Here is a 26,980-nt window from a genome sequence, read left to right on the forward strand (position 1 = left end):
CAGCCTTGGGTGACTGTCTGCGTGGGCTTCCTCTGGGTGCTCCGGTTTCCTCCCACAGTCCAAAGATGTGCCGGTTAGGTGAATTGGACGTGCAAAATTGCCCAAAGTGTTAGGTGCATTAGCCAGAGCGGAATGGGTCTGGGTGGGTTACTCTTCAGAGGGTCGGTGTGGACTTGTTGGGCCGAAGGGCCTGTATCCACACTGTAGGGAATCTAAATCTAAAATCCATCTCCTACCTTCCAGTTCCTGCGACCAAACTGGATATGTCCACACTATTCAGATTATACTTTATCTTCCTTGCATTTGCTGACTCACTCAGCTTGCTGTAATCACACTGAAACATATCTCTGCAACTTCCTGACAGCTCACTCTTTGACATAGCATTGGCTTATGTTTATGGGATATATGCATCATTGATGAGGACAACATTTATTGTCCATCAAAAATTGTTCACTGTAGTTCATGAGGCATAATTACCATCCAAGTATACTTTCCTCATCATGATTTGGGACAGCTGAATTGCTTACCAGCTGGTAGTTACAATTCAATCACATTGCTCAAACCACCTGATTGGCCAGCATTTATTGCTGGTCTCTAATTATGTTGGAGAACATGGTGATGAGCTGCCTTCTTGAACCACTGCAGTCTATGTGCAAACGGTACACCCACAATGCCATTCCAGGATTTTGAAGCAGTAACAAGGAGTGCTGAAATGCTTCCAAGTCAGGATGGTGAGTGGCTTGGAGAGGAACTTATAGGTGATGGTGTTCCCATGTATTTGCTGCCTATGTCCTAAATGCTGAGATGCTGATGAGCATGGGCAAATTTTTGCACTGCATCTTGTAGATAGTACACACTGTTGCTCTTGAGCACTGGCGGTGCAGGGAGTGGATGTAGTGCCAATCTTATCCAGGGTTGTCTTTTCCTGGATAGTGTCAAACTGCTCAAAATGTTATTACTGTCTCCAGGCAAGTGGGGAGTATTCCATTACATCTCTTGACTTGTGCCTTTTGGATGGTGGACAGGCTTTGGGGATTCAGAAGGCAAGTTACCCATTGTGGCATTCCTGTTCAGTTTCTCATTGATGGTAACCACCAGGGTGATCATAGTGGGGGATTCAGTGATGCTAATACCATTGAAGGTCAAGGAGCAACTGTTAGATTGTCTCTTAGAACACAGAACAATACTGGATGTTGCAGGCCCATCGGTCCACGATGTTGTGCTGAGCATTTACTGGGTCGATCTTGTAAAAGTAAACTCCCTATTCTTGGCCAAATAATGTGGAACTTTCCATATATTTAGTGTAAAAGTCAACCCTAGTTCTTCACAGATAACAAATCAATATTTCTGAGTCAGTATACCAGCCGTCATGTCCCATTCCAGATTTCCAGTTTGCCAGTTGTTCCGCTCCACTCTCTGTCTTCCAGTCCACTGGCTGTTGTGCTCTGCTCTGGATTTTCAGAATTACCATAATTTGCTTTCTCTTCTTTTATTCATTTAGAGATCAATTGGGTTCTGCTAATGATACAGTATGAATTTTGACAGGCATGAATTTCAGCCCCTCAAAAATAGTATCCATGTAATAGTCAAACCCATAAATTTAATCCTAAAAAGTAGTAAAAAAATTAGACTATTACTCGAGTTTATACGGTATCTTAATCTAAGATCAATCTAACCTAAACACCCCTCAATTTACTGCTGTCCATCTGCTTGTCCAGCAGCCGCTTAAATGTCTCTAATGTCTCTGACTCTACTACCACTGCTGGCAATGCATTCCATGCACCCATCACTCTGAGTAAAGAACCTACCTCTGACATCTCCCTTATACCTTCCTCTAATTACCTTAAAACTATGACCCCTTGTGACAGCCATTCCTGCCCTGGGGAAAGTCTTTGGCTATCTACTCTATCTATGCCTCTCATTATTTTATACATCTCTATCAAGTCACCTCTCTTCCTTCTTCTCTCCAGTGTGAAAAGCCCCAGCTCACTCAACCTCTCTTCACAGGCTATGTCCTCCAATCCAAGGAGCATCCTAGTAAATCTCCTCTGCATCCTTGCTAAAGCATCTACATCCTTCCTGTAATGAGTCGACTAGAACTGGACACAATATTCCAAATGTGGTCTAACCAGGGTTTTATAGAGTTCCAGCAAAATGTCCCGTTTCTTAAGCTCAATTCCCCTGTCAATGAAAGCCAAAACATCATACGTCTTCTTAACCCTATCAACCTGGGTGGCAACTTTGAGGAATCTATGTATGTGGTTCCCAAGATCCAATTGTTCCTCCAAACTGCCAAGAATCCTGTCTTTAACCCTGTATTCAGCATTCAAATGCGACCTTTCAAAATGAATTACTTCACATTTATCCAGGTTGAACTCCATCTGCCACTTCTCAGCCCAGCTCTGCATCCTGTCAATGTCTTGTTGTAGCCTGCAACAGCCCAGGATGCTATTTACAAAACCACAAACCTTTGTGTCATCGGCAAACTAACTAACCCACTCTTCCATTTCTTCATCCAAGTCATTCAAAAAAACTACAGAGTAGAGGGCCAAGAACAGATCCCTGTGGGACACCACCGTTCACCAAACTCCAGGCAGAATACTTTTTATCCACTACCACTCGCTGTCTTCTTTCGGCCAGCCAATTCTGTATCTAGACAGCCAAACTTCCCTGTATCCCATACCTCCTAACTTTCTGAACGAACCTACCGTGGGGAACTTTATCAAATGCCTTACTGAAATCCATATACACCACATTCACTGCTCGACTTTTGCCAACTTGGCTTGTCACATCCTCAAAGAATTCAATAAGGTTTGTGAGGCATGACCTGCCCCTCACAAAGCTGATTAGCTTTAATCAAACAATGTATAAAGTCATAAATCCTACCTCTCAAAATCTTTTCCAGTACCTTGCTTACCACAGACGTAAGACTGACTAATCTGTAATTCTGATGGACTTCCCTATTCCCTTTCTTAAACAGAGGAATGACATTTACCCCTCTCCAATCATCTGGTACTATTCCCACGGAGAGTGACGATGCAAAGATCATCGCCAAAGATGCAGCAATCTCAGTCCTTACTTGTTGTGATAACCTTGAATATATCTGGTCCGGCCCTAGGGACTTATCTATCTTGATGCTTCCCAGAATTTCCAGCACATCCACTTTCTTAATATCAATCTGTTCAAGCCTATTAACCTGGTCCACTGTGTTCTCACTATCAACAAGATCTCTCTCTCTTTCTCTCGTGAATACTGAAAAAAAAACTTATTTAGGGCCTACCCTACCCTTTCAGACTCCAGGCACAAGTTCCCTCCACCATCCCTGATCGGCCCTACCCTCTCTCTGATCATTCTCTTCTTCCTCGTGTAAGTGTTGAATGATTAGATTAGATTAGATTAGATTATTTACAGTGTGGAAACAGGCCCTTCAGCTCTACAAGTCCACACCGACCCGCCGAAGCGCAACCCACCCATACCCCTACATTTACCCCTTACCTAACACTATAGCATGGCCAATTCACCTAAACCGCACATCTTTGGACTGTGGGAGGAAACCGGAGCACCCGGAGGAAACCCACGCAGACACGGGGAGATTGTGCAAACGATACACAGTCAGTCGCCTGAGTCGGGAATTGAACCCAGGTCTCAGGCGCTGTGAGGCAGCAGTGCTAACCACTGTGCCACCGTGCCTCCCACCGTACAGATTAGTCAGTCTTACGTCTGTGGTAAGCAAGGTACTGGAAAAGATTTTGAGAGGTAGGATTTATGACTTTATACATTGTTTGATGCTTTTGGGTTTTTCCCGAACCCTTCCCACCATGGTTTTTTTGTGCCCCCTCCTACCTCTCTTCAGTCCATTTTTGAGTTCTTTCCTAGGTACCTTCTAATGCTGTGCCAGATCCTTGCTTACTCAACCTTAAGTAAGCTTCCTTCTTCCTCTTGATGAGAAGCTTCTCTTCTCTTGTCATCCAAGCTCCTTTACCTTACCATTCCTTGCCTGTCTCAGTGGCACAAATTTACCCAACACATGCAACATGTGCTCCTTAAACAGCCTCCACACTTCTGTTGTGTATTTCCTATAGAACAACTGTTTCCCACGTATACTCCACAGTTCCTGTCTAATAGCAGTATAATTTCCCCTCCCTCAATTAAATACTGTCTGTTCCTATCCCTCTCCATGGCTGTGATAAAGGTGAAGCAGTTGTGGTCACTATAACTGAAATGCTCTCCCACTGAGAGATCTGACACCTGGGGGTCATCTTGAGGATCGTTGCCTGGCACTGTGCCACACAAATGTTAGTTGCCACTTTTCAGCCCAAGTCTCAATTATAACGAGTCTTGACATATTTTAATATGGACTGCTTCAGTGTTGAGTCCTTGCAAATGGTAGTGATCTTTATGTAGTCATTGTGTCCTGAACAATGTCCGTGAACCAGATTGGTTTTGATGACTCTGGGTTGTAGAGTCATAGAGATGTACAGCACAGAAAACAGACGCTTTGATCTAACTCGTCCATGCCGACCAGACATCCTCACCTAATCTAGACCTATTTGCCAGCACTTAGCCCATATCTCTCTAAACTCTCCCCAATTATACCCACCCAGATGCCTTTTAAATGCTGTAATTGTACCAGCCTGCACCACTTCCTCTGGCAGCTCATTCCATACATGCACCACCCTCTGAGTGAAAAAGTTGCCCCTTAGGTCTCTTTTATATGTTTCTCCTCTCACCCTAAACCTATGTCCTCCAGTGCTGGACACCCTCACCCTCGGGAACAGAGGAGTCCATTTATCTGATCCATGCCCCTCAAGATTTTATAAACCTCTATTGCCCCTCAGCCTCCATCACTCCAGGGAAAATGGGCCCAGTCTATTCAGCTTCTCCATATAGCTCAAATCCTCCAACCCAGGCAACATCCTTGTAAATCTTTTCTGAACCCTTTCAAGTTTCATAACATCCTTCCATTAGGAAGGAGGTCAGAATTGCATGCAATATGCCAAAAGTGGCCTAACCAATGTCCTGTAGCCACAACATGACCTTCCAAACCCTCTACTCAATGTTCTGACCAATAAAGGAAAACGTACCATACAACTTCATGATCATTATGAATTAGACTGATATTTTATTTGAGATTAAGGTTTACAAAATGGTAAAAAAACTAGTGGTAAGCAAACAATCAGGAATGTTTTCTTCGGAACCAGCAGCCAATGACTGCAAAGCTAAGGAAATGGGAGAAAATTAATTATGAAAATTAATTGGCAAGAAATATGAAAAACAAACAGTAATAGTTTTTAACAGGTAGAAAGAAGAACAGTATCTTAAGTGTGGGTCCTTTGGAGGAAACAACTGGGAAATTAATAACAGGAACAGGGAAAAAGCAGACAATTAAAACCTATATTTTTCATCTGTCTTCATGGTGGAAGACACTATAAACATCCCAAAGATAATAGGTTAGCCAAGTGCTAATGAGATACATTCATTGCCACAGAAAGCAATGAAGGCCAGGTCACTGAATATATTTAAGACTGAGATAGGCAAGCTCTTGAGTATCAAGGAGTTCAAGGGTTACAGGGAGAAAGCGGGTCAATGGGTTTGTGAAACTTATCAGCCATGATTGATTGACTCGATGGGCTGAATGGCCTAATTTCTGCTTCTATGTCCTCATGGACCAGCTTTAGACGCATTATCTCAAAAAAATATATTACCATTGAGGAAGTGCAACAATGGAGGTTCACCAGATTTCTTCCTGGAATGACAGGACTATCTTACAAAGAAAAATTGGATAAACTGGGTCTGTGTTTGTTAGAGTTTTAAAGTATGAGGTGATCTCATTGAAATTAGTAAAATACTTAAAAAGAATATACAGGGTGGACACTGGTAAGATGTTTTCTCTGTTTGAGGAATCGAGAACATGAGTGGGCACAACATTTCAAACAAAACAAAAGGGGGCATCACTTATGTCAGAGACGAGGAGATCCTGTTTCAAAATTGGAATTTGCAACCACAGATGATTGTGGAAGCTCAGTCATCGAGTATGCTTAAAATGTAGAGATTGTTAGATTTCTGATTACCAATGGCATACAGGATTGGGGAATGGTATGAATGAAGGTATGAAAAAGTGTTCAATCGTATTTGATCAGACTGAATAGCAGGGCAAGCTCGATAGGCTTAATGTCTAGCCTGTTTGTGTGTTCTTGCAACAGTCTCCGTCAGCAAAAGTATTTGACAAACTAATTGGACTAAAGGCAGAACAGGTCGACAGGACTGCACTCAAGAACTTTAAAAAGAACAGATTGCAGAGATAGTGAAGACTTCAGTTGAAATACTGCAGCACTCACTTGATTCTGGAAGCATGCCAGCAGATTGGAAAACTATTAAGTGACACCCCATATTTAAGAGTGGTGTGAGGCAGAAAACTATAGGTCAGTTAATCTGACATCTGTTGTTGGGAAAATGCTGGAGTGCATTCATCTACATCAATAATCACTCACAATTGTCCACCTCGGAAATTCCATGTCACTGGCTGTGAATTCTGTGGGTCCTTTGTGCGGCTGATGAGCCTAATCCTCCAGCAATGAGGTATTTGCAAGAGATATAATTTGTCTTTGACCTTCAGATCATTAGCATTCTTTCCTATGGTTCCTTTGTTGTACTTCCATTTGCTGACTGTATTCTTGAAGGATTGTGTCGCTTCACACAGGAGCTTCCGCCAAGTGGTTTCTTCTGAAGTGATGTCTCCCACGTATTGACATCTACGTTGCATTTCTTGAGGCAAGTCTTCAAAGAGTCTCTCAAATACTTCCTTTGTCCTCCTCTCGTTCAAGTGTCTTTCTTGAGCTGGACAAAAATGATTTACTTTAGTAATGGAAACTCAGGCATGTGTCCGGCCTAGTGGAGTTGGTTTCGCAGTCTTAGTAGGGAGGTAGCTTCCCAGGTAGGGGAAATATTTCAGGTTTGGGAGAGTTTGATCCTGATGGAGTGATGAACCGGGTCTTGATCTGGGAATGTTTGGTAAATGATTTCAGTCTTCTTGAGGTTGAGGCAGGGACCAATTATTTTGCATGCTTTCATGAAGTCTTTAAGTGAGGATTGAAGATTCTCTTCTGAGAGAGTGGACAGAACATAGTTATCCACAGACTGAAGTTCCACAAGTGAGGTCATGGTCGTTTTATTCCTGTTTTTCAACTAGTCGAGGTAGAAAAGCTTTCCATCCGAAACTGTCGACAAAGTCCACATCACTGGGAAACCTGTTCTTAACAAGAAAAATGGTGGTGAAGAAAATAGAGAAAAAGGGTGGGCACATTGACACATCTCTGCCTGACCCCAGTCTTATTTCCAAAGGATTTTGCCATATTACTGTCACTGAGGACCATCACCAATACCTTGTTGTGGAGGCAAGAGGATGCAAATGAATTTAATCAGACAGATGGCTTTTGACAGGATCTTCAATAGCACTTCCCAAGTGACTGAGCCAAAAGCCTTGGGGTCAGGTCGATGAAGACCACTGGCAGTGGTTGGTGTATTCCTGTCATTTTTCTTGGATTTGCTGAGCAGTGAAAATCCTGTCCACAGTTTGGTCAGAAGCCCCACTAGCTTTCATGAAGGAATTCAGCCAAGATTAGGAGATAGTGCCTCGCAAGGATTTGGGCAGTGATCTTCCTGGAGATGGAAAACTGAGAGACTCTTCAGTCATTCCCAGAGTTCACTTTGTCTCTTTTCTTAAACACGATGGAGACAGTATACCCAAGAACTGCAAGGATTTCTTCTTTGTCTCAGATTTTCAGGAACAGTCGATGGAGATAATGGATAAACTCTGTCCCTCCAAGTTTGAAAATCCCTGCTGGAATCCTGTCTAATCCTGCAACTTTTCCATTCTTCATGTGTCTAATGGAGGTTTCAACTTCTGCCACTCCAGGTGGGAGTCCAAGTTCATCATAGATGGAGAGTTGGGGGATTTAATCAAACATGTTTATTACAGTTATCACATTTCAATGGATTAAGATTTTTATTTTGATTCATTTTGGATCTTTACAGTTACAAAGTTGAAAAGAATTATGGATACATACACAAATACGAAAGGTTTGGAGGGAACACAGGCCAAGCAGAGGGCAATGGTATTAGTTTAGTTTGAGATTATTGTCAGCATAGGCTGGTTCGACCAAAGGGTCTGTTGCTGTGCTGTATGATAATGTTCTTATAGATGCTTGTATCACAGTTTGAAGTGTTGTCTTCATCAGAAACTGACGTTTTATTGATCTCTCAAAAAAGAAAAGAGTGCCACCCTTAACCCCCCTTCAGTTTGAGGCCAAGGGTATTGTATCCATATATTGGTTTTGGGACAAGGGTAGTTGTGTTTGTCAGCAAGGAGTTGCAGCTCCTTCGCTTTCTCAGTCCATTGGCTCTTGATTTCCTCATTCTTCTTTGTTATTCTGCCTTTGCTGTTTGAGGAGTTCTACGCTTTGCCTCTCTGTGATGTCCTTATGCCTCTTTTTGTCAATGAGATCTTGGATGATGTGGTTATTCTCAAACCAGTCTTGGTGTTTCCTTGATTGTAACCAATGGTTTCTTCACTGAATGAAATGATGGCTGTTCTCGGCTCTTTCCAGGTTTCCTCCACTCCATTAAATGAACTGCCAGAGGATATGTTGGGGACTGGTACAATTACAACATTTAAAAGGCATCTGGATAGGTTTAATAGGGATATGGGCAAATGGGACTAAATTAATTTAGGATATCTGGTCAGCATTGACAAGTCAGACTGAAGGGTTTGTTTCCACGCTGTACATCTCTATGACTTGAAGATCACTATTTGAGTTTTTTTTTCTGAACTGCTTTTGTTAGCATTTGCAGGACATGGAGAAGCAGATGAGTCAATGGTCTGTTCACCAGTTGTCTACACCGGTCAATGCTGTGGTAACAAGGTCATCCTTTTAATTTCAGAACTGAATGATGATGTAGTTGATCATGTGCTAGTGCTTTGAACATGAATGCTTCCAAAAAACCTTAAACTTGTCTTTTTAATGGAACAGTGTTTTGGTGATGACCAACTGGCATTCCACACATTTGGTGAGCAAGATAATCCCATTGGTGTTGCAATTCCCTACTCCTTCATTTCTGATGGTGCCTCTCCGGAGTTGGGTGTCCTTTCCAACTGGTGCATTGCAGTCACCAAGCAGGATAATTTTATTTTCCTAAGGGATATTGATCAGTCTGATGATCAGGGTGGAGTAGTAACCTTCTTTGGATTCATCTGTGGCATCAAGAGTTGGAGCACAGACACTTATGACCATTACCTGCTGGTTCTAGATTTCTCAGTCCTGCCCATCACCTCTTGCCACAGGGATTATTGTGGAGTAGGTGGTTGAATTCCTTTATATAGATGCTTTGTGCAGGACATCTTTTAACGTGGAAATGTTGTTGAAATCAGCAGGTACACAGTTGTTGACAGAAAGTAGATCCAGTGACAAGGAAACCTTGATGACCAAAGATCCTCCTATTGCTACAGCCTGCATCCACTGTTGCAGACACTGATAGTATTTTCCATCTAGATTACTGTTGAAGACTTGTTTTGGATTGTGCTGTGTCTGGTTTCTCCTTTCCAATATTATGTTCATGCATGGCCCTGCCAGGAATTGAGAACTCCCGGTGGCACTGCTCTCAATAAATGGAACACTCGAGCCTCTCTACCACACCGTGGGGCAGCATGGGGGCTCAGTGGTTAGCACTGCTGTCTCACAGCACCACGGGCCCGGGTTTGATTCTGACCTCGGGGTGACTGTCTGTGTGGAGTTTGCACATTCTCCCAGTATCTACGTGGATTTTCTCTGGGTGCTCCGGTTTCCTCCCACAATCCAAAGATGTGCAGGTCAGGTGAATTGGCCATGCTGAATTGCCCATAGTGTTAGGTGCATTAGTCAGGGGTAAATATTGGGTAGGGGAATGCGCCTGGGTGGGTTACTCTTCTGAGGAGTGGTATGGACTTGCTGGGCCAAATGGCCTGTTTCCATACTGTAAGGAATCTAATCTAATTACACCGAGGTGGCAATCCACACTCCATTGTTATGGAAGAAATAAGCTTAACACAATAAAACAGAGTCCACATAGGTTTTTTTTTGAAAAAGCATCATGTTTGACAAAATTGCTGAATTGAGGATATATCGAGCAGAGTTGGTAAAAGGGTACAGGTAGATTAGTATATTAGGATTGCCAAAAGGCATTTGAGAAAGTGGCATGTGATAGGTGACTGCGCAAGGTGGGAGCTCATAGTATTGGAGGTAATGTATTTGTGTAGATTCAGGACTGGTTAATTGACAAAATCCTATAAATGTTTTGAGGATTAATGTGTCTTTTTCAGGTTGGAAAGATGTAATAGAGGAGCATCACAAGGATCAGACCAAGGGTCTCAATTATTTACATTCTAAATTAAAGAACTTGCAGGAAGGAGCAGAGGGGCTGCAAAGAAAAGCCTGGGAACTCTAGACCCAGTAAGCCTAATATCTGTGGTAGGTAAGTTACTTGAGAAGATTCTGAGAGTTAAGGTGTACATGCATTTGGAAAGACAGGGTTTGATAAGGAATAGTCAACATGGCTTTGTGCATGGGAGATCGTCCCACACAAATTTGTTAAAGTTCTTTGATGAAGTGACCAGGAAGATTGAGGGCAGGGCGGTAGACAGAGTCCAAATGGATTTCACAAGGCTTTTGATAAATTTCCACATGGTAGGCTGCTCTGGAAGGTCAGATCACATGGAATCCAGGGGGACTGGCAAACTGGATACACAACTGGCTTGACAGTAGGAAGCAGAGGGTAATAGTGGAAGGATGCTTGTTGAACTGGAGGCCCTTTACTGTTTGTTATCTATATCAATGATTTGGATGAGAATGTATAAGGCATGATTAGTAAGCTTGCAGATGAAACTCAAGTAGGCAGTAGCGTGGACAGTGAGGAAGGTTGCAGCAGGACCTTGATCAGCTGGGGAAATGGGGCTGAGAAATGGCAAATGGATTTTAATATGGATAAGTATGAGGTCTTACATTTTGTAAAGTTGAATCAAGGTAGAAGTTTCATGATTAATGGTAGGGCCTTAAGGAGTACAGTGGAACAAAGAGACCTTGGAGTTCAGGTGTACGGTTCTCTGAAAGTGGAATCACAAGTAGACAGGGCAGTGAAGGCTTTAAGCACACTGGCCTTCATCAGGCAGGGCATTGAGTATAGAGGTTAGGAGTCTAGATTAGAGGGGTGCTGGAAAAGCACAATAGGTCAGGCAGCAGCCGAGGAGCAGGAAAATCAACGTTTCGGCCAAAAGCCCTTCATCAGTGATGGGCTTTCCTGATGAAGGGCGTTTGCCCAAAACATCAATTTTCCTGCTCCTCAGATGCTGGCTGGTCTACTGTGTTTTGCCAGCACCACTCTAATCTAGACTGATTTCCAGCATCTGCAGTGCTCACTTTTGCCTAAAGAAGTTAGGAGTTATGTTACAGTTGTACAGGATGTTAGTGAGGTTGCATCTGGAGTATTACGTTCAGTTTTGGTCACCCTGTTACAGGAAGGATGTCATTAAACTGGAAAGAAATTTACAAGGATGTTGCCAGGACTCAGTGGTCTGGGTTATACAGGGAGGTTGGACAAACAAGGAGGTTTTCCTTTTAGCGTGTAGGAGACTGCGAGGTGATCTTATAGAAGTGTATAAGATCATGAAAGGCATGGATAGGGTGGATGTACTCAGTCTTTTTCCCAGGGTTGGGGAATCAAGGACGAGAGGGGCATCAGTTTAAGGTTAGAGGGGAAAGAATTAAAGGGAAACTGAGAGGCAACATTTTTACACAGAGGGTGGTACACATATAGAATGAGCTGCCAGCGGAAGTGGTTGAGGTGGGTACATTAACACTTAAAAGGCATTTGGACGAATGCATGGATAGGAAAAGTTTAGAAGGATATGAGCTAAGTGCAGGGAAATGGAGTTAGTATGGATGGACATTCTGGTCAGCATGGAGCAGTTTGGGCCAAAGGGCCTGTGTCAGTGCAGGAGGACTCTGACTCAATTGTAATGTATTTAAATTTGTTGATGTTACAAATATGTTGGCAGGGTATGTTATAAGAGGGACATAAGGAATCTGCAAGTGAAGAGATAAGTTACACGTATGAGCAAAAACTTGGCTGATGAACTTTAATTTATGAAAGTGAGGAGTGTGAAATTCTTGACAGGATGAATCCAAATGGAGACTATTAATTCATTAAAGGAGAGAGACTCCATAAAATGCACAGTAGTGTGATTTGGGTATCCCTTTACATCAAACACAGGTGCAGTAAGTAATTCAGTAGATAAATACAATGTTGACCTTTTATAGCTATATGGTTGGAGTTTACAAATAGGGAAGTCTTGTTATGACTCCACAGGGTATTTGAGGTTGCACCTGGAGTACTGTGTACAGTTTGATGCCCATATTTAAGGGAGGATATACTGGTATTGGAGGCTATTCAAAAGACACTCACGAGGCTGATTCCTGGATTGAAACAGTTGACTAATCAAGAACAGCTCAATATGTTTGGCCTTTATTCAATTGAGTTTAGTAGAATGAGGGGTGATCTTATTGAAACATAAAAGATTCTGAAGAGGCTTTACAGGGTAAATGTTGAGAAAATGCTTGCACTCATTGAGGATTTTCACGTAGGATACATAGTTGAAGAATAAGGGGACACTCATTTAAAACATAAATGCAAAGGAATGCTCCCAAAGGGTAGTCAATGCCTGGAATTTTCTATCATGGACATTGTGGAGGCTAGATGCATTTCAAAAGGAGGTAGACAGATTTTTTTAATATAAATATCAGGGAGTGGAGGGCTGTAAGGAGCTGGCATGAAGGAGGAGTTGAGGCCCGAGATAGATTAGCCATAATCTTATAAAATAGCAGGGCAGGAATGAAAAATCAAATTCCTGTTCTTATTTCTAATGTTCCTTTGGTTCAAATATTAACTGGCCTTAAACACATTGAGCTGCTGTGGGAATTTAACCTCCGGCTTCTATTGCATTTGTCCAGGCTTCCAGATTATTAATCCAGTAGTAATGTCATTACATTATTGTTTCCACAGAGAAAAGTGTTATATTTGATTACAAACTGAGAATTTACAAAACCCATTAATTATAGTATACCAAATACTCAGACAAGTGCTTCAAGCACAAATCTGAAATCTAATCATGATATTCTCCATGGAAGAAATTATGCTTATGCCATCAACAGGGAAAATAGAAGCTTCTCAAAGCTAACCACAATGATTGCAGCGAGACTTTGGCATACGAGTAATGTCAGGTCCACGCCCTCCCCCACCAACCCACCCTCTCCCGCCATTGCAAGAAGTGCAAAACCTGTGCCCATACCTCCCCCCTCACCGCCGTCTGAGGCCCCAAAGGATCCTTCCACATCTGACAGAAGTTTATCTGTACATCCACACATGTCATCTACTGCATCAATCACACCTGATTTTGGCTCCTCTCCACTGGGGCGACAGGATACCAACTTGCAGATCGTTTCAGAGAACATCTCTGGGACACCTGCAGTAACCAAATCCACCACCCTGTAGCTGGACACTAACTCCTGCTCCCACTCCATCAAGGGCATGCAGGTTCTGGACCTCCTCCATTGCCAACCTTACACCTAGAGGAATCTTCTGCCTTGGGATCCTCCAACCACACAGGATCAATGTGGATTTCACCAGTTTCCCCATTTCCCCTCTTCCCATCTTGTCCCAGTCTCAACCTTCCAACTCAGCACTGCCCTCTTAAATCGTCCTACCTGTCCATCTTTATTGACAGCTTGCCCCAGATTCCACTCCCACACTCCACCCCCCCCCCCCCCACCCCCCCCACCCCCACCTCCCCCTCCCTCACCCCCCATATATTTCTCAGCCCCCTTGGCCCACAAGCTTCATTCCTGATGAAGGGCTTACGCCCAAAACATCGACTCTCCTGCTCCTTGGATCCTGCCTCCGGCGTGCATTTCCAGCATGACACTCTTCGATATTGGTAATGTCACCAAGCTCGTAACTGAAAGGCTCAGATTTCTGCTCCTGGGTTGAAATTCCACCTTGGCAGCCAGTGGAATTGAAAGTCAGTATTAATGATCATTAAATAATCAGCACTTATGGCAAAATCCCATCTTGTTTATTAATTTTTTTCAGTAGGAAAACAGCCATCCTCATCTTGACTGTCCTATATATAATTTCTCAGAACAACAGTGTAGATGATTCTGAATTCTGTTCTAATGCAATTCACCTACATTCAGATCAGGCATATAAAATAAATCTGTCCTCACCAGAAAGACACATGTTCCACAAAAGAATAAGAAAACATTTCTACAAATTTAGATCCACCAATACTCAGTAACCTTAGGCTTTCATTCCAAAAGGGCTAAGTTCAGAGCTTTGCAAACAAATGGGCATAAATAAGAAGGACTGGCAGGGAACATAGTAACTAAAGAGAGCTCACAAAGCAAATGGTGCATACAGGCTAACTTAGAAAGCCCTGCTGTCTCAAGTTTGCTCCAGCAATTATTCACTCTCCAAAAAATGGAGAGCTTACTTTCGTGCTTATTTTAAGATTTGCTCAACAGGAATTTTAAGAAATACCTTCTGTCCCAGTTGAAAGACTCGAAGCTGCTGCAGGTGAGGGAGTGATGCATACAGAGGGAATATTGACATCTGCGCACAGCCTTGTGGAAGGTGCTTGGCAATTTCCCTGCATGTTCGACTCATGGCCTCAATTTCCTCTTGACCGGTCAGAAAAACGAGAATGTTGTGTGAAGGTGGTGCTTCCTGTTCGAGAAATAAGTTACTCTTGAAGAAATATGCTTTCAGAAATCTTCAACACTCCTCACACTACTCTCTATTTCACTTGTTTTCAATGAGAGCGCCTCACATTCATTCAGATATATACAACAATTCAATATAAACAACAATGCGAGCAACAGTCAAACGGGTGCAAGAACATGAGAAATAGCTATATGGCTCATTGAATCTGTTCACATGATCACAGCAGCTCAAGGGCTTCAATTTCACTTTCATGCTACTCTCCATCTCTCTGACAGATCAAACATCTGTCTCTCCCACCTGCAAACATATTCAATGATGGAACATCCACAGCACCCTGCAGCAGAAAAGTTCAAAGATTTGAAACATTTTGTAATGAAGTAATTTTCCTCTTCCCAATTCTAAATGATTAGTTTCTTATCCTGATGCCAAGTTCTGTGTCTACCTTGTCAAACTCCCACAAAATCTTACATTTCAATGGAATTTCCTCTCACTCATCTAAATGCCAGAACATTGGCCCTAATCTTTTTTTAAAAAATCAGTATTTTTATTGAAAAAAGATTTTAGGTATTTTGTAATTTTGTTAAAAAGTATGACCACTGTACAATATAATAGCAACAACAAACAAAAAGAAAAAACGACTAATCTACTCCACAAACTACCAAAACACAAAAAGAATGAAAAAACTCTTGAACTACAGTTCAATAAATAACCAATAAGAAAAAAGAAAAAAATAAACAGACAAAATAAAATTATACCAAGTTATAACATGTTGCTTAAGTAACATTCAATGAAATTACTACACTCAGTGCATTCTCATCACAGCTCCCCAACATTGGGAGCAATAGTGAGTGTACCGTATTTATACAGGATTCTTCCTCCGAGGGGACCCGAAACCGACAGGCACAGGCCTCACACTAGACAAAGACTCTGGAATATATCGTCAATACATCTGCATCAATATAATTCAAAAAGAGCAGGCATGTTCTACAGAACTATTCCATTTTCTGGTGCACCATACTCGTAAGGAGGTCCAGGGGGATGTGTTCTATAACTATCCTATGCCAACTCGAGAGTCCTGGGGGAACTTTCCGACATCCAGCTCCCTAGTCTGGACTTGCCCACAAGAAGAAACATCCTTTCCATAGAACATAACAGCACAGTACAGGCCCTTTGGCCCTCAATGTTGCACCGACCTGTGGAACCAATCTGAAACCCATCTATCGTCCACTATTCCATTTTCATCCATATGCCTATCCAATGACCACATAAATGCCCTTAAAGTTGGCAAGTCTACTACTGTTGCAGGCAGCGTGTTCCACGCCCCTACTACTCTATGTTCTATGTACTCGCTGAGTAAAGAAACTACCTTTGACATCTGTCCTATATCTATCACCGCTCAATTTAAAGCTATGTCCCCTCATGCTAGCTATCGCCATCAAAGGAAAAAGACTCTCACTGTCCAGCCTATCTAATCCTCTGATTACCTTGTCAAGATTACTCAATCTTACATACATCAAGCCACCCTTTACTCCAGAGAAAAGAACTTCAGCCTAATCAACCTATCCTCAAAAAACAATCCTCAGATGACATTAAAATAGGTCGTATTGTGGAATGAAGAAGGCATTTGAAAAAATACATGGGTAAGAAAGGTTTAGAAGGGCATGGACCCGACTGCAAGGAAATGGGGTTAGCGCGGATGGACATTTTATTGGCATGGACCAGTTTGGGCTGAAGGGCCTGTCTACGTGCTGTAGGACTCTATGACAAACCACTCATTCCAGATTTCAATCTCGTAAACCTCCTCTGAATCACCTCCAATGCTTTTACATTCTTTCTTCCTCAAGTATATTGATCAAATAGATCAATGGGCTGAAAAATTGCAGATGGAGTTCAATTTGGATAAATGCGAGGTATTGCATTTTGGTACAACAAACAACGGTAGGATTTATATAATTAACAGTAAGACCTTAGGTTGTGTTATAGAACAGAGGGACCTAGGGGCTTAGGTCTTTGAAGTCTTTGAAGTTTGCGTCACATATAGACAGGCTGGTTAAAAAGTTGTTTGGCATACTTGCCTTCATTGCTCAGTCTTTTAAGTACAGGAGCTGGGAAGTCATGTTGAGGTTGTACAGGTCATTGGTTAGGACTCTTCTGGAATACTGTGTCCAGTTCTGGCCACCCAGTTAAACAAAAGATATTGGGAGAGGCTTCAGGAGAGATTCACCAGAATGTTGCCAGGTATGGAAGGTCAGAGTTATAAAGAAAGGCTAGATAGGCTTGGACCATTTTCACCGGAGGATAGGAGGTTGAGGATCAACCTTTTAGGAGTCTATAAAATAATGAAGGGTATAGATAGAATTAATGGTCATTTTTTTTAACCCTAGAATGTGGGATTTCAAGACAAGGGGGACACATTTTAAGATGAGAGGAGACAGATTTAAAAAGGACATGGGAGCAATGTCTTTTTTAAAACATTGGGTGGTTCGTGTGTGGAATGAACTTCCTGAAGATGTGGATACAATTACAATGTTTAAAAGACAATTGGATAAATATATGAATAGGAAATGTTTGGAGGAATATGGGCCAGGAGCAGGCAAGGTGGGACTAGTATAGGATTATGTTCAGCATGGACTGATTGGACCTAAGGCTCCGTTTCCATGCTATATGACTCTATGACTTCATAAAGACAACAAAACTGCATTCTCATCAAAGCTCTGTCCAATGAATATCCTTATTTTTACATGCAATTACTGTTGCAATGTGGTATGGTATTCCATTAGCCTCCCTCATTACTTGCTGTATCTGCTTACTAACTTTGTCACTCTTGCATGTGAACACAGATCACTTTGTAATTCAGAATTCTACAGTTATTGTCCACTTAAATAATACTCTGCTTTTTTAATTCAGCCTGTCACAGTGAACATTTTACATTTTCCCAAGTAATACCTCATCTGCCAGAATTTTGCTCATCCACTCAACCTTAGGTCAATCTGTTTGCAATCTCCTTACATTATCTATGCAACATATTTTCCTACCTATCATTGGCTCATCAGAAACCTTAGTTACCATGTCTTCTCGCCCGTTAGACATCTAAATATTTCTAATCAACCTCTTCAACCTGAAGCAGGTGGGATTCGAACCCAGGCCTCGTGGCTCAGAAACAGGGGCTCTACGATGTTTCATTGATCCACAGTGCATGTTACTCCTTCAAAGGACTCAAATAAATTAGTTAAAAACAATTCCCTTTCACGCAGTCGTGGTGACTGTTCCCTAAAACTTATGTTTTAAATAATTTAGTGTCCGAGACGTCTCAGACCATGTTTTCAGAATCCTTAAGGGGGAGGGTGTGCAGCCAGAAGTCGTGGTGCACATTGGCACCAACGACATAGGTAGGAAGAGGGGTGGGGAGGTCATTCAGGAGCTCAGGGAGTTAGGCTGGAAGCTAAAAGCTAGGACAGACAGAGTCATCATCTCTGGGTTGTTGCCGGTGCCACGTAACAGTGAGGCAAGGAATAGAGAGGGAGTGCAGTTGAATATGTGGTGTAGGAGGGAGGGCTTCAGGTATTTGGACAATTGGACTGCATTCTGGGGAAGGTGGGACCTGCACAAGCAGGACGGGTTGCACCTGAACCAAAAGGGCACCAATATCCTGGGGGGTAGGTTTGCTAGCACTCTTTGGGTGGTTTAAACTAATTTGGCAGGGGGATGGGATCCAGACTTGTAGTCCAGCAAATAGGTTAGCTGTTTGTCAGGATGTCCAAGAATGTAGGGAGGCTGTGGAGAAGGTAGCACTGACAGGGAATACTTGTGTACACAGAGATGGGTTCAAGTGTGTATACTTCAACGCAAGGAGTATCAGAAATAAGGTGGATGAACCAAAGCGTGGATTGGTACTTGGGACTACGATGTTGTGGCCATCATGGAAACGTGGTTAGAAGAGGGACAGGAATGGTTGTTGGAGGTTCCTGGTTACAGATGTTTCAGTAAGATTAGGGAGGGTGGTAAAAAAGGAGGGGGTGTGGCGTTGCTAATTAGAAATGGTATAATGGCTGCAGAAAGGCAGTTCAAGGGGATCTGCCTTTGGAGGTAGTATGGGCTGAAGTCAGAAATAGGAAAGGTGCAGTCACCTTGTTGGGTGTTTACTATATGCCCCCCAATAGCAGCAGAGATGTGGAGAAACAGATTGGGAAACAGATTTTGGAAAGGTGCAGAAGCCACAGGGTAGCAGTCATGGGCGATTTCAACTTCCCAAATATTGATTGGAAGCTCTTTAGATCAAGTAGATTGGACGGGGCGGTGTTTGTGCAGTGTGTCCAGGAAGCTTTTCTAATCAGTATGTAGATCGTCTGACCAGAGGGGAGGCCATATTGGATTTGGTACACGGTAACTAACCGGGACAAGTGATGGGCTTGTTAGTGGGTGAGCATTTTGGTGATGGTGACCACAATTCTGTGACTTTCACGTTGGTTATGGAGAGAGATAAATGCGTGCAACAGGGTAGGTTTTACAATTGAGGGAAGGATAAATACGATGCTGCAATACAGGATTGAGGAGCATAAGTTGGGAGCATAGGTTCAGGGAAGGATGTCATATGTACCTGTCAGGCAGGAAAGAGATGGTCGTGTGAGGGAACCTTGGTTGACGAGGGAGATTAAATGTCTAGTAAAGAGGAAGGAGGCTTACATAAGGTTGAGGAAACAAGGTTCAGACAAAGCATTAGAGGGATTCAGGATAGCCAGGAGGGAGCTGAAGAAAGGGATCAGGAGAGCTAAGAGAGGGCATGAAAAATCTTTGGCGGGTAGGATCAAGGCCTTTTATGCGTATGTGAGAAACATGAGAATGACGAGAACGAGGGTAGGTCCGATCAAGGACAGTAGTGGGAGACTGCGTGTTGAGTCGGAAGAGATAGGAGAGGTCTTGAATGAGTACTTTTCTTCAGTATTTACAAATAAGAGGGACCGTATTGTTGAAGAGGAGAGTGTGAAACGGACTGGTAAGCTAGAGGAAGGAAGGAAGGAAGATGTGTTGGGCATTTTGAAAAACTTGAGGATAGACAAGTCCCCCAGCCTGATGGGATATATCCTAGGATTACGTGGGAAGCAAGAGAGGAACTTGCAGAGCCATTGGCAATGATCTTTTCGTCTTCACTGTCAACGGGTGTGGTACCAAGGGACTGGAGAGTGGCGAATGTTGTGCCCCTGTTCAAAAAAAGGGAATAGGGATAACCCCGGGAATTACAGGCCAGTTAGTCTTACTTCAGTGATAGGCAAAGTAATGGAAAGGGTACTGAGGGATGGATTTATGAGTATCTGGAAAGACACTGCTTGATTAGGGACAGCCAGCACGGATTTGCGATGAGGGTAGAGCATGTGGATGAGGGTAGAGCAGTGGATGTAGTGTACATGGATTTTAGTAAGGCATTTGATAAGGTTCCCCATGGTAGGCTTATGCAGAAAGTCAGGAGGCATGGGATAGTGAGAAATTTGGCCAGTTGAATAGAGAACTGGCTAACCGGTCGAAGTCAGAGAGTGGTAGTAGATGGTAAATATTCAGCCTGGAGCCCAGTTACAAGTGGAGTTCCACAGGGACCAGTTCTGGGGCCTCTGCTGTTTGTAATTTTTATTAATGACTTGGAAGAGGGAGTCGAAGGGTGGGTCAGTAAATTTGCAGGCGATATGAAGATTAGTGGAGTTGTGGATAGTGAGGAGGACTGTTGTCGGCTGCAAAGGGACTTAGATATGATGCAGAGCTGGGTTGAAGAGTGGCAGATGGAGTTCAACCTTGTCAAGTGTGAGGTTGTCCATTTTGGAAGGACAAATAAGAATGCGGAATACAGGGTTAACGGTAGGGTTCTTAGTCAGGTGGAGGAACAGAGGGATCTTGGGGTCTGTGTTCATAGTTCTTTGAAAGTTGCCACTCAGGTGGATAGAGCTTGTAAGAAGGCCTATGGTGTATTAGCGTTCATTAGCAGAGGGATTGAATTCAAGAGTCGTGAGGTGATGTTGCAGCTGTAGAGGACCTTGGTAAGGCCACATTTGGAGTACTGTGTGCAGTTCTGGTTGCCTCACTTTAGGAAAGACAAGGAAGCTTTGGTGAGGGTGCAGAGGAGATTTACCAGGACGTTGCCTGGAATGGAGAATAGGTCGTACGAGGATAGGTCGAGAGTGCTAGGCCTTTTGTAATTGGAACGGCGAAGGATGAGGGGTGACTTGATAGAGGTTTATAAGATGATCAGGGGTACAACAGAGTGTTACAAGGGGACATAAATTTAAGGTGAAGGGTGGATGTCAGGGTTAGGTTCTTTACCCAGAGAGTGGTGGGGGCATGGAATGCGCTGCCTGTGGAAGTGGCAGAGTCAGAATTATTGGTGACCTTTAAGCAGCAATTGGATAGGTACATGGATAGGTGCTTAAGCTAGGACAAATGTTCAGCACAACATCGTGGGCCGAAGGGCCTGTTCTGTGCTGTATTGTTCTATGTTCTAATACCAATCTAATACCAACTCTTTGCCTTGATGTGCCTTCAATTGGAGGTCATTAATTAATTCTGTTACATTACGCAATATAAAGTCTAATATAACCTGCCCTCCAGTTGGTTCCAGAATGCGTTCCTGTACAAAACAACTCTTGAAAACATTCTCTGGACTTGTTATCCATTGTTGGTCTGATATTCCCAGCTCAGGAGTCATTTCATGATGATTGCCATTTTTTAAATGAAAGTACCCAATTTTATCTACTTTCTGCTACTATTTGGTGGTGGTGGGGGTGGTTTGTTGCCACTTATTAGTGACTTTATTCTTCTACTATTCCTCACCTTTGCCCAAACAAATTCTACAACCTGATCTCCTGAACCAAGGACTGCACAAATTCAATCTTGGTTTAACAGTACTACTGCAAAACCTTGATCTTGTTTCCCATTCTTCTCAAATGTATGATATCCCTAAATCTTCAGGATCCAGTCCTTATCTTTATGCTGCCAATATTTCAATATGCAATGAGCTTACAGTGCATACATGCACTGCAGTGCATACAGATACAGAGCCTTCGGTTTTGTTCTTAATTTACCTGCAAGTTAGTAAAAGCCAAGAAAGTCTAGCTCTCAGTTTTGTAAGTATTCGTGTAAACTTCTCAACTCAGTGCAAAGAACTGGGATATATCAGTGAAGTCAATTTTTTTTAAAAAATTGTGTTTAGTATGCTTTCCTTTATAGGTCAGAACATGGAGTATAGGGACTGGGAGGTCATGTTGCAGCTGTACAGGATATTGGTTAGACTGCTTTTAGAATGCTATGTGTAATTCTGGTCTGCCTGCTTTCAGAAGAATGTTGTGAAACTTGAAAGAGTTTAGGAAAGATTTACAAGGATGTTGCCTAGGTTGGAGGGTTTGAACTATAGGGAGAGGCTGAACAGGCTGGGGCTGTTTTTCATGGAGCGCCAGAGACTGACGGGGTGACGTTATACAGGTTGATAAAAACATGAGGGGCATGGATAGACATGGTCTTTTCACTGGGTTGGGGGAGTCCAGAACAAGAAGGCATAAGTTTAGGGCGAGAGGGGCAAGATTTAAAAGAAATTTAAGGGGCAACTTTTTCACGGAAAAGAGTGATGCATGTATGGAGTGACCTGCTCGAGGAAGTGTGGAGGCTGGTACAATTACAACATTTTAAGAAGGCATCTGGATGGGTAAATTGGACTGGATTAATTTAGATTATCCGGTTGGCAGAGTTGGACTGTAGGGCCTGATTCTGTACTGTGCATCTCTGTGACTCTATAAAGATGTAACATCTCTGAATTTCAGTTTATATAATAGTCAGGAAACGGAATAATACATGTGCGTGTTTTGGGATCTTTCAAATTCAAATCTATATTTAGATAGCTTTTTATTGTTTTTGTATTTGTGCACAGTAGATTTCTGCTGCTGTTAAAGAAACTCTTCAGCCTCATGTAATTACATTTCAGTTAATGGCCACCAAATTAACTAAAACAAAAAAAAACTTATCAATCAAGATTTTGTTCTGGAATCTGACTTGACAAGCAGTACCATCGGCTAGGATCAAAATATACAATAATCCAGAGATTATTATCCTAGATGCCCTGTTCTTCAATTTGGTGTTTCTTTGCTAGTCATTTCCTTTCCTCAGTCTTTGGTACAAATATGATCTTCCACCTCCTACTCCCAAGTTCCTGTCCAACCTTAAGTGAATGTCAACCCTGGCACAAAGCACGAAATGTTTCTTTTGCTAATCTTCTTTGTTTACATAGCTTCCTGTTCCAAAGTCTCACAGTCAGTTAGTCGATCCTGCAATCATCAATCTCATCCAAACAAACAGAAATAACCTCAAACCTGTTGGATAATTGCCAAAAACTGAGGCTCCACCACTCCTACCCTGAGTCCCCCTTCCTGCCATACTCTTAGTTACCCTTAACACTGACCACATCAGAATACCCTACTTTATGAATGTGACCACATTCTAGGATAATCTATCCCTTCTTCCCTTATATGCCTCACAGCGCCGAGGACCTAAGTTCGATTCTACCCTTGGGCGATTGTCTGTGTGGAGTTTGCACATCCTCCCCATGTCAGCGTGCTCTAGTTTCCTCTCAGTCCAGATGTGCAGTTTAGGTGGTTTGTCCATTCTAAATTGCTTACAGTGTCCAGGGATTTGTAGGTTAGATGGATTAGCCATGGGAGATGCAGGGTTACAAGGATAGAGTAGGTCTGGGTGGAATGCTCTTTTGAAAGTCAGTGAGTATTGATGGGTCAAATGGTCTGCTTCCACACTCTAGGGATTCTTATTGGTTGCAGTGATTGTAATTCAGCATCCAGCTCAAATTCTAAAGGTGAAGTTGCTTGAGCTTTATATACCTTGCTTAGATTTATTTGTCCTGAATCACACTGGCCTCTTGGAGCTCCCGCAGATTGCAGCTGTGACACATCATCTATTCTGCTATTCTTAACGTGTTTTAATTAATTATGTATTTAATTATTTTCCATAATCCAGTAGGAGACTTCTGTGTCACAACAGAGCTGTGATGTTATATACAGACTGTAGTGCTGAAAATGAAGACCAACAGGAGACAGTAAAGCAGTTTACGAAAAAGAAACATGGATAAGGAAGGAAAATTAAAATAACTGGTGGAACACAAAGTGGAAAATGCTTGGGCTCCAACGGTTACAATGAAGTGCATTCAAAAAAAGAGCAAAGGCTTGGACTATAATCTTCCAAATGTTAATGTTGATTTGGTAGTGATGTCAGAGGATTGGCCAGGGTTGACAACATAATGCCGTGAATGCAAAAAAAAGGAAATAAAACAATAAAACAGGGAACTACAGGCTAATTGGTCAAAACACTGATCGTGAATAAGCTTCTGGCCACATAGATTCACAGGTCACCCAGAACAATGGGGGTTAATGAAGAACAGCTGGCTTGGATTTGTTTAAACTGGCACTTGAAAAGAATAACTGAGTTCTCTGAGATGACAATACTAAAACCACATTTCAAAATAAAGTATTTAATTGGCTCCCAAGATGATAGAATGTATTGCTAAACGAAAGGCGTAGACATGGCAGATAATAATAAATAATATCATACACAAATGAAAACTCAAAGTTCAGACGAAAATCAACCATTTGGGCACTAAGGTACTCACCTGGTGGATCTGAAAGATTGATACTAAAGAAGCATGGAGATAGTCACTCTGGGATTCCTTTGTGTAGAAGACCTGAATGGAATGCTGCCTCCCCTCCAGATACAAAACAGGTGCTCTGTCAAAGTACTGAGAGAAGAGATCGACATCCATAGTGGCAGACATGACAAGTACCTTTCAAGTAGAAAAGAATGAATGAATCATTCAAACTGTTTTGCCTGCTAAGAAACCTTTACCCTGACATAGGAGGAACTAAAATGAAAAGCTCATGAATAAGATATACAACAACAAAAAACAGCATAACTCAATCCAAATGAGAGAAAATGACTCTTTGAAATCATGGAACAAGCTTCAGCCTGGGTTTGCAGCAGTTCCACCACACTGCATGGTTATTCAAGCTGCATTGAACATAACCAATTATGAAGAGGTTTGATGGATTTATTTGGAGAAGCTTTTTCACTTGGGGAAGAGGTGAAAACAAGGGATAAGCACTAACTGATCAATGACAATAATTATTTGCCAAGAACCAATTATATCTTGTTTTTGTGCAGTGGAGTGCATGTAATTTTGTACAATTCACTGAGGAAATAAACTCTTATCGAACACCAAAAATATTTTTAAAAAGCAATCCTGTAGCACAGAAGATTGACAGTTGGATGTCATGGGCATGTTATATGGTAGTTAATTTGTTAGTGTATATGTTGCCACCGACTGGCAGGAAGAAAGATTAGGACAAGAAAGGGATCCAAATACCGAAATATTTGGATATCAGAATGGGAAGTTGAGCAATTGCTCGAGACGTTCAGCATACAACACAGTTGACAAGAATGGTAGTCCCACAATGGCATTTGAAGAAAACCACCAACTATTTTTTTAAAACCATTCTTTCTCACTTCCGTGTTTGAAAGAGCAGTGCATTTTTGAAGTAGACAGCCAGATACCCATGGTAGGCATTGAAAACAACAGCTTGAACAAGCAGATATCAATGGAGCCGAGGCCATATACTGATGCAGCTCTTGTTAGGAATAAAACATGTGGACTAATGACACTTATCAAGGACCGAAATCTTGTGCTTGTCAACATTGTGTGATTGATTATCAGTGGCACAGCAGCTTGGAGCTATGAACAAGTTGCAGAGTAGGTGGGGAGTGGGGGGAGGTTGGGGGTGTGGGGAGTAGAAGTAGATAAGGAGAGACAGAGGGGGTAGAGACAGAAAGGCAGGGTGGCGTAGAGATAGGGAGGATTAGGGACAGAGAAGTGGAAGGGGGCTTAGAGACAAACAGCAAGAGAGAGGGGGAGAAAAATCAGAGGGAAAGGGACAAAGACAGAGTTGAAAAAGAAGGTGAGGGAAGCCATTAGCGTCCCTGCTGATTACACTTGCAAGAAGTGCACCCATCTCCAGCTTCTCCAAGACCATGTTAGGGAACTGAAGCTGGAGTTGGATGAACTGCGGATCATTCGGGAGGCAGAGGTGGTCATAGATCAGAGCTTTAGGGAAGTAGTTACTCCGAAAGTTATAGACAGATGGGTGACAGTGAGGGGGAGTGAGAGGAAGCAGCCAGTGCAGGGACCCCCTGCGGTCATTTCCCTCAAGAACAAGTATACCGTTTTGGATACTTGTGGGGGGGATGACTTACCAGGGGTAAGCAACGAGGTTCAGGCCTCTGGCACAGAGCCTATCCCCGTTGCTCTGAAGGGAAGGGTGGAGAAAGGTAGAGCGATAGTTATTGGGGACTCAATAGTGAGGGGCACAGATAGGCGGTTTTGCGGGGGCGACAGAGACTCACGATTGGTATGTTGCCTCCCAGGTGCAAGGGTACGTGATGTCTCTGATCGTGTTTTCCGGGTCCTTAAGGGGGAGGGGGAGCAGCCCCAGATCGTGGTCCACGTTGGCACCAACGACATAGGTAGGGAGAGGGGTGAGGATGTTAGGCAGGCTTTCAGGGAGCTAGGTTGGAAGCTCAGAGCTAGAACGAACAGAGTTGTTGTCTCTGGTTTGTTACCCGTGCCACGTGATTGAGAGTCGAGGAATAGGGAGAGAGAACAGTTAAATGCGTGGCTACAGGGATGGTGCAGGAGGGAGGGATTCCGGTTTCTGGACAACTGGGGTTCTTTCTGGGGAAGGTGGGACCTCTATAAACAGGATGGTCTCCACCTGAACCTGAGGGGCACCAGCATCCTTGGTGGGAGGTTTGCTAGTGCTCTTTGGGAGGGTTTAAACTAACTCTGCAGGGGCATGGGAACCTGGACTGTAGCTTTAGGGTAAAGGACCTTGAGTGTAGGGAGGTTAGGAACATGGCATCGATCTCGAAGGAGGGTGCCAGTAAACAGGAAGGTGGATTGAAGTGTGTATACTTCAATGCCAGAAGTATAAGAAATAAGGTAGGTGAACTTGCATCGTGGGTTGGTACCTGGGACTTCGATGTTGTGGCCATTACAGAGACGTGGGTAGAACAGGGACAGGAATGGCTGTTGCAGGTTCCAGGGTTTAAATGTTTTAGTAGGTGTTTTATGTAGGTGTTAAATGTT

The 26,980-nt window shown here is 42.8% G+C and overlaps 1 protein-coding gene across 1 annotated transcript in view; it reads right to left on the reverse strand.

Moving 5' to 3' along the window:
* The window catches only part of dhx33 (DEAH (Asp-Glu-Ala-His) box polypeptide 33), a 90,304-nt gene that overhangs the window by 37,738 nt on the left and 25,586 nt on the right, over positions 1 to 26,980 (reverse strand). Inside the window, exons 4-5 of the mRNA XM_060848154.1 lie at positions 24,455 to 24,625; positions 14,623 to 14,808 (exon numbers count right to left, since the gene is read on the reverse strand). Coding sequence (XP_060704137.1) covers positions 14,623 to 14,808; positions 24,455 to 24,625 — 357 coding nt within the window. The remainder of the gene's footprint in view (positions 1 to 14,622; positions 14,809 to 24,454; positions 24,626 to 26,980) is intronic.

The sequence above is a fragment of the Hemiscyllium ocellatum genome, chromosome 31, assembly GCF_020745735.1.
Source record: "Hemiscyllium ocellatum isolate sHemOce1 chromosome 31, sHemOce1.pat.X.cur, whole genome shotgun sequence".
NCBI classification, from domain to species: Eukaryota; Metazoa; Chordata; class Chondrichthyes; order Orectolobiformes; family Hemiscylliidae; genus Hemiscyllium; species Hemiscyllium ocellatum.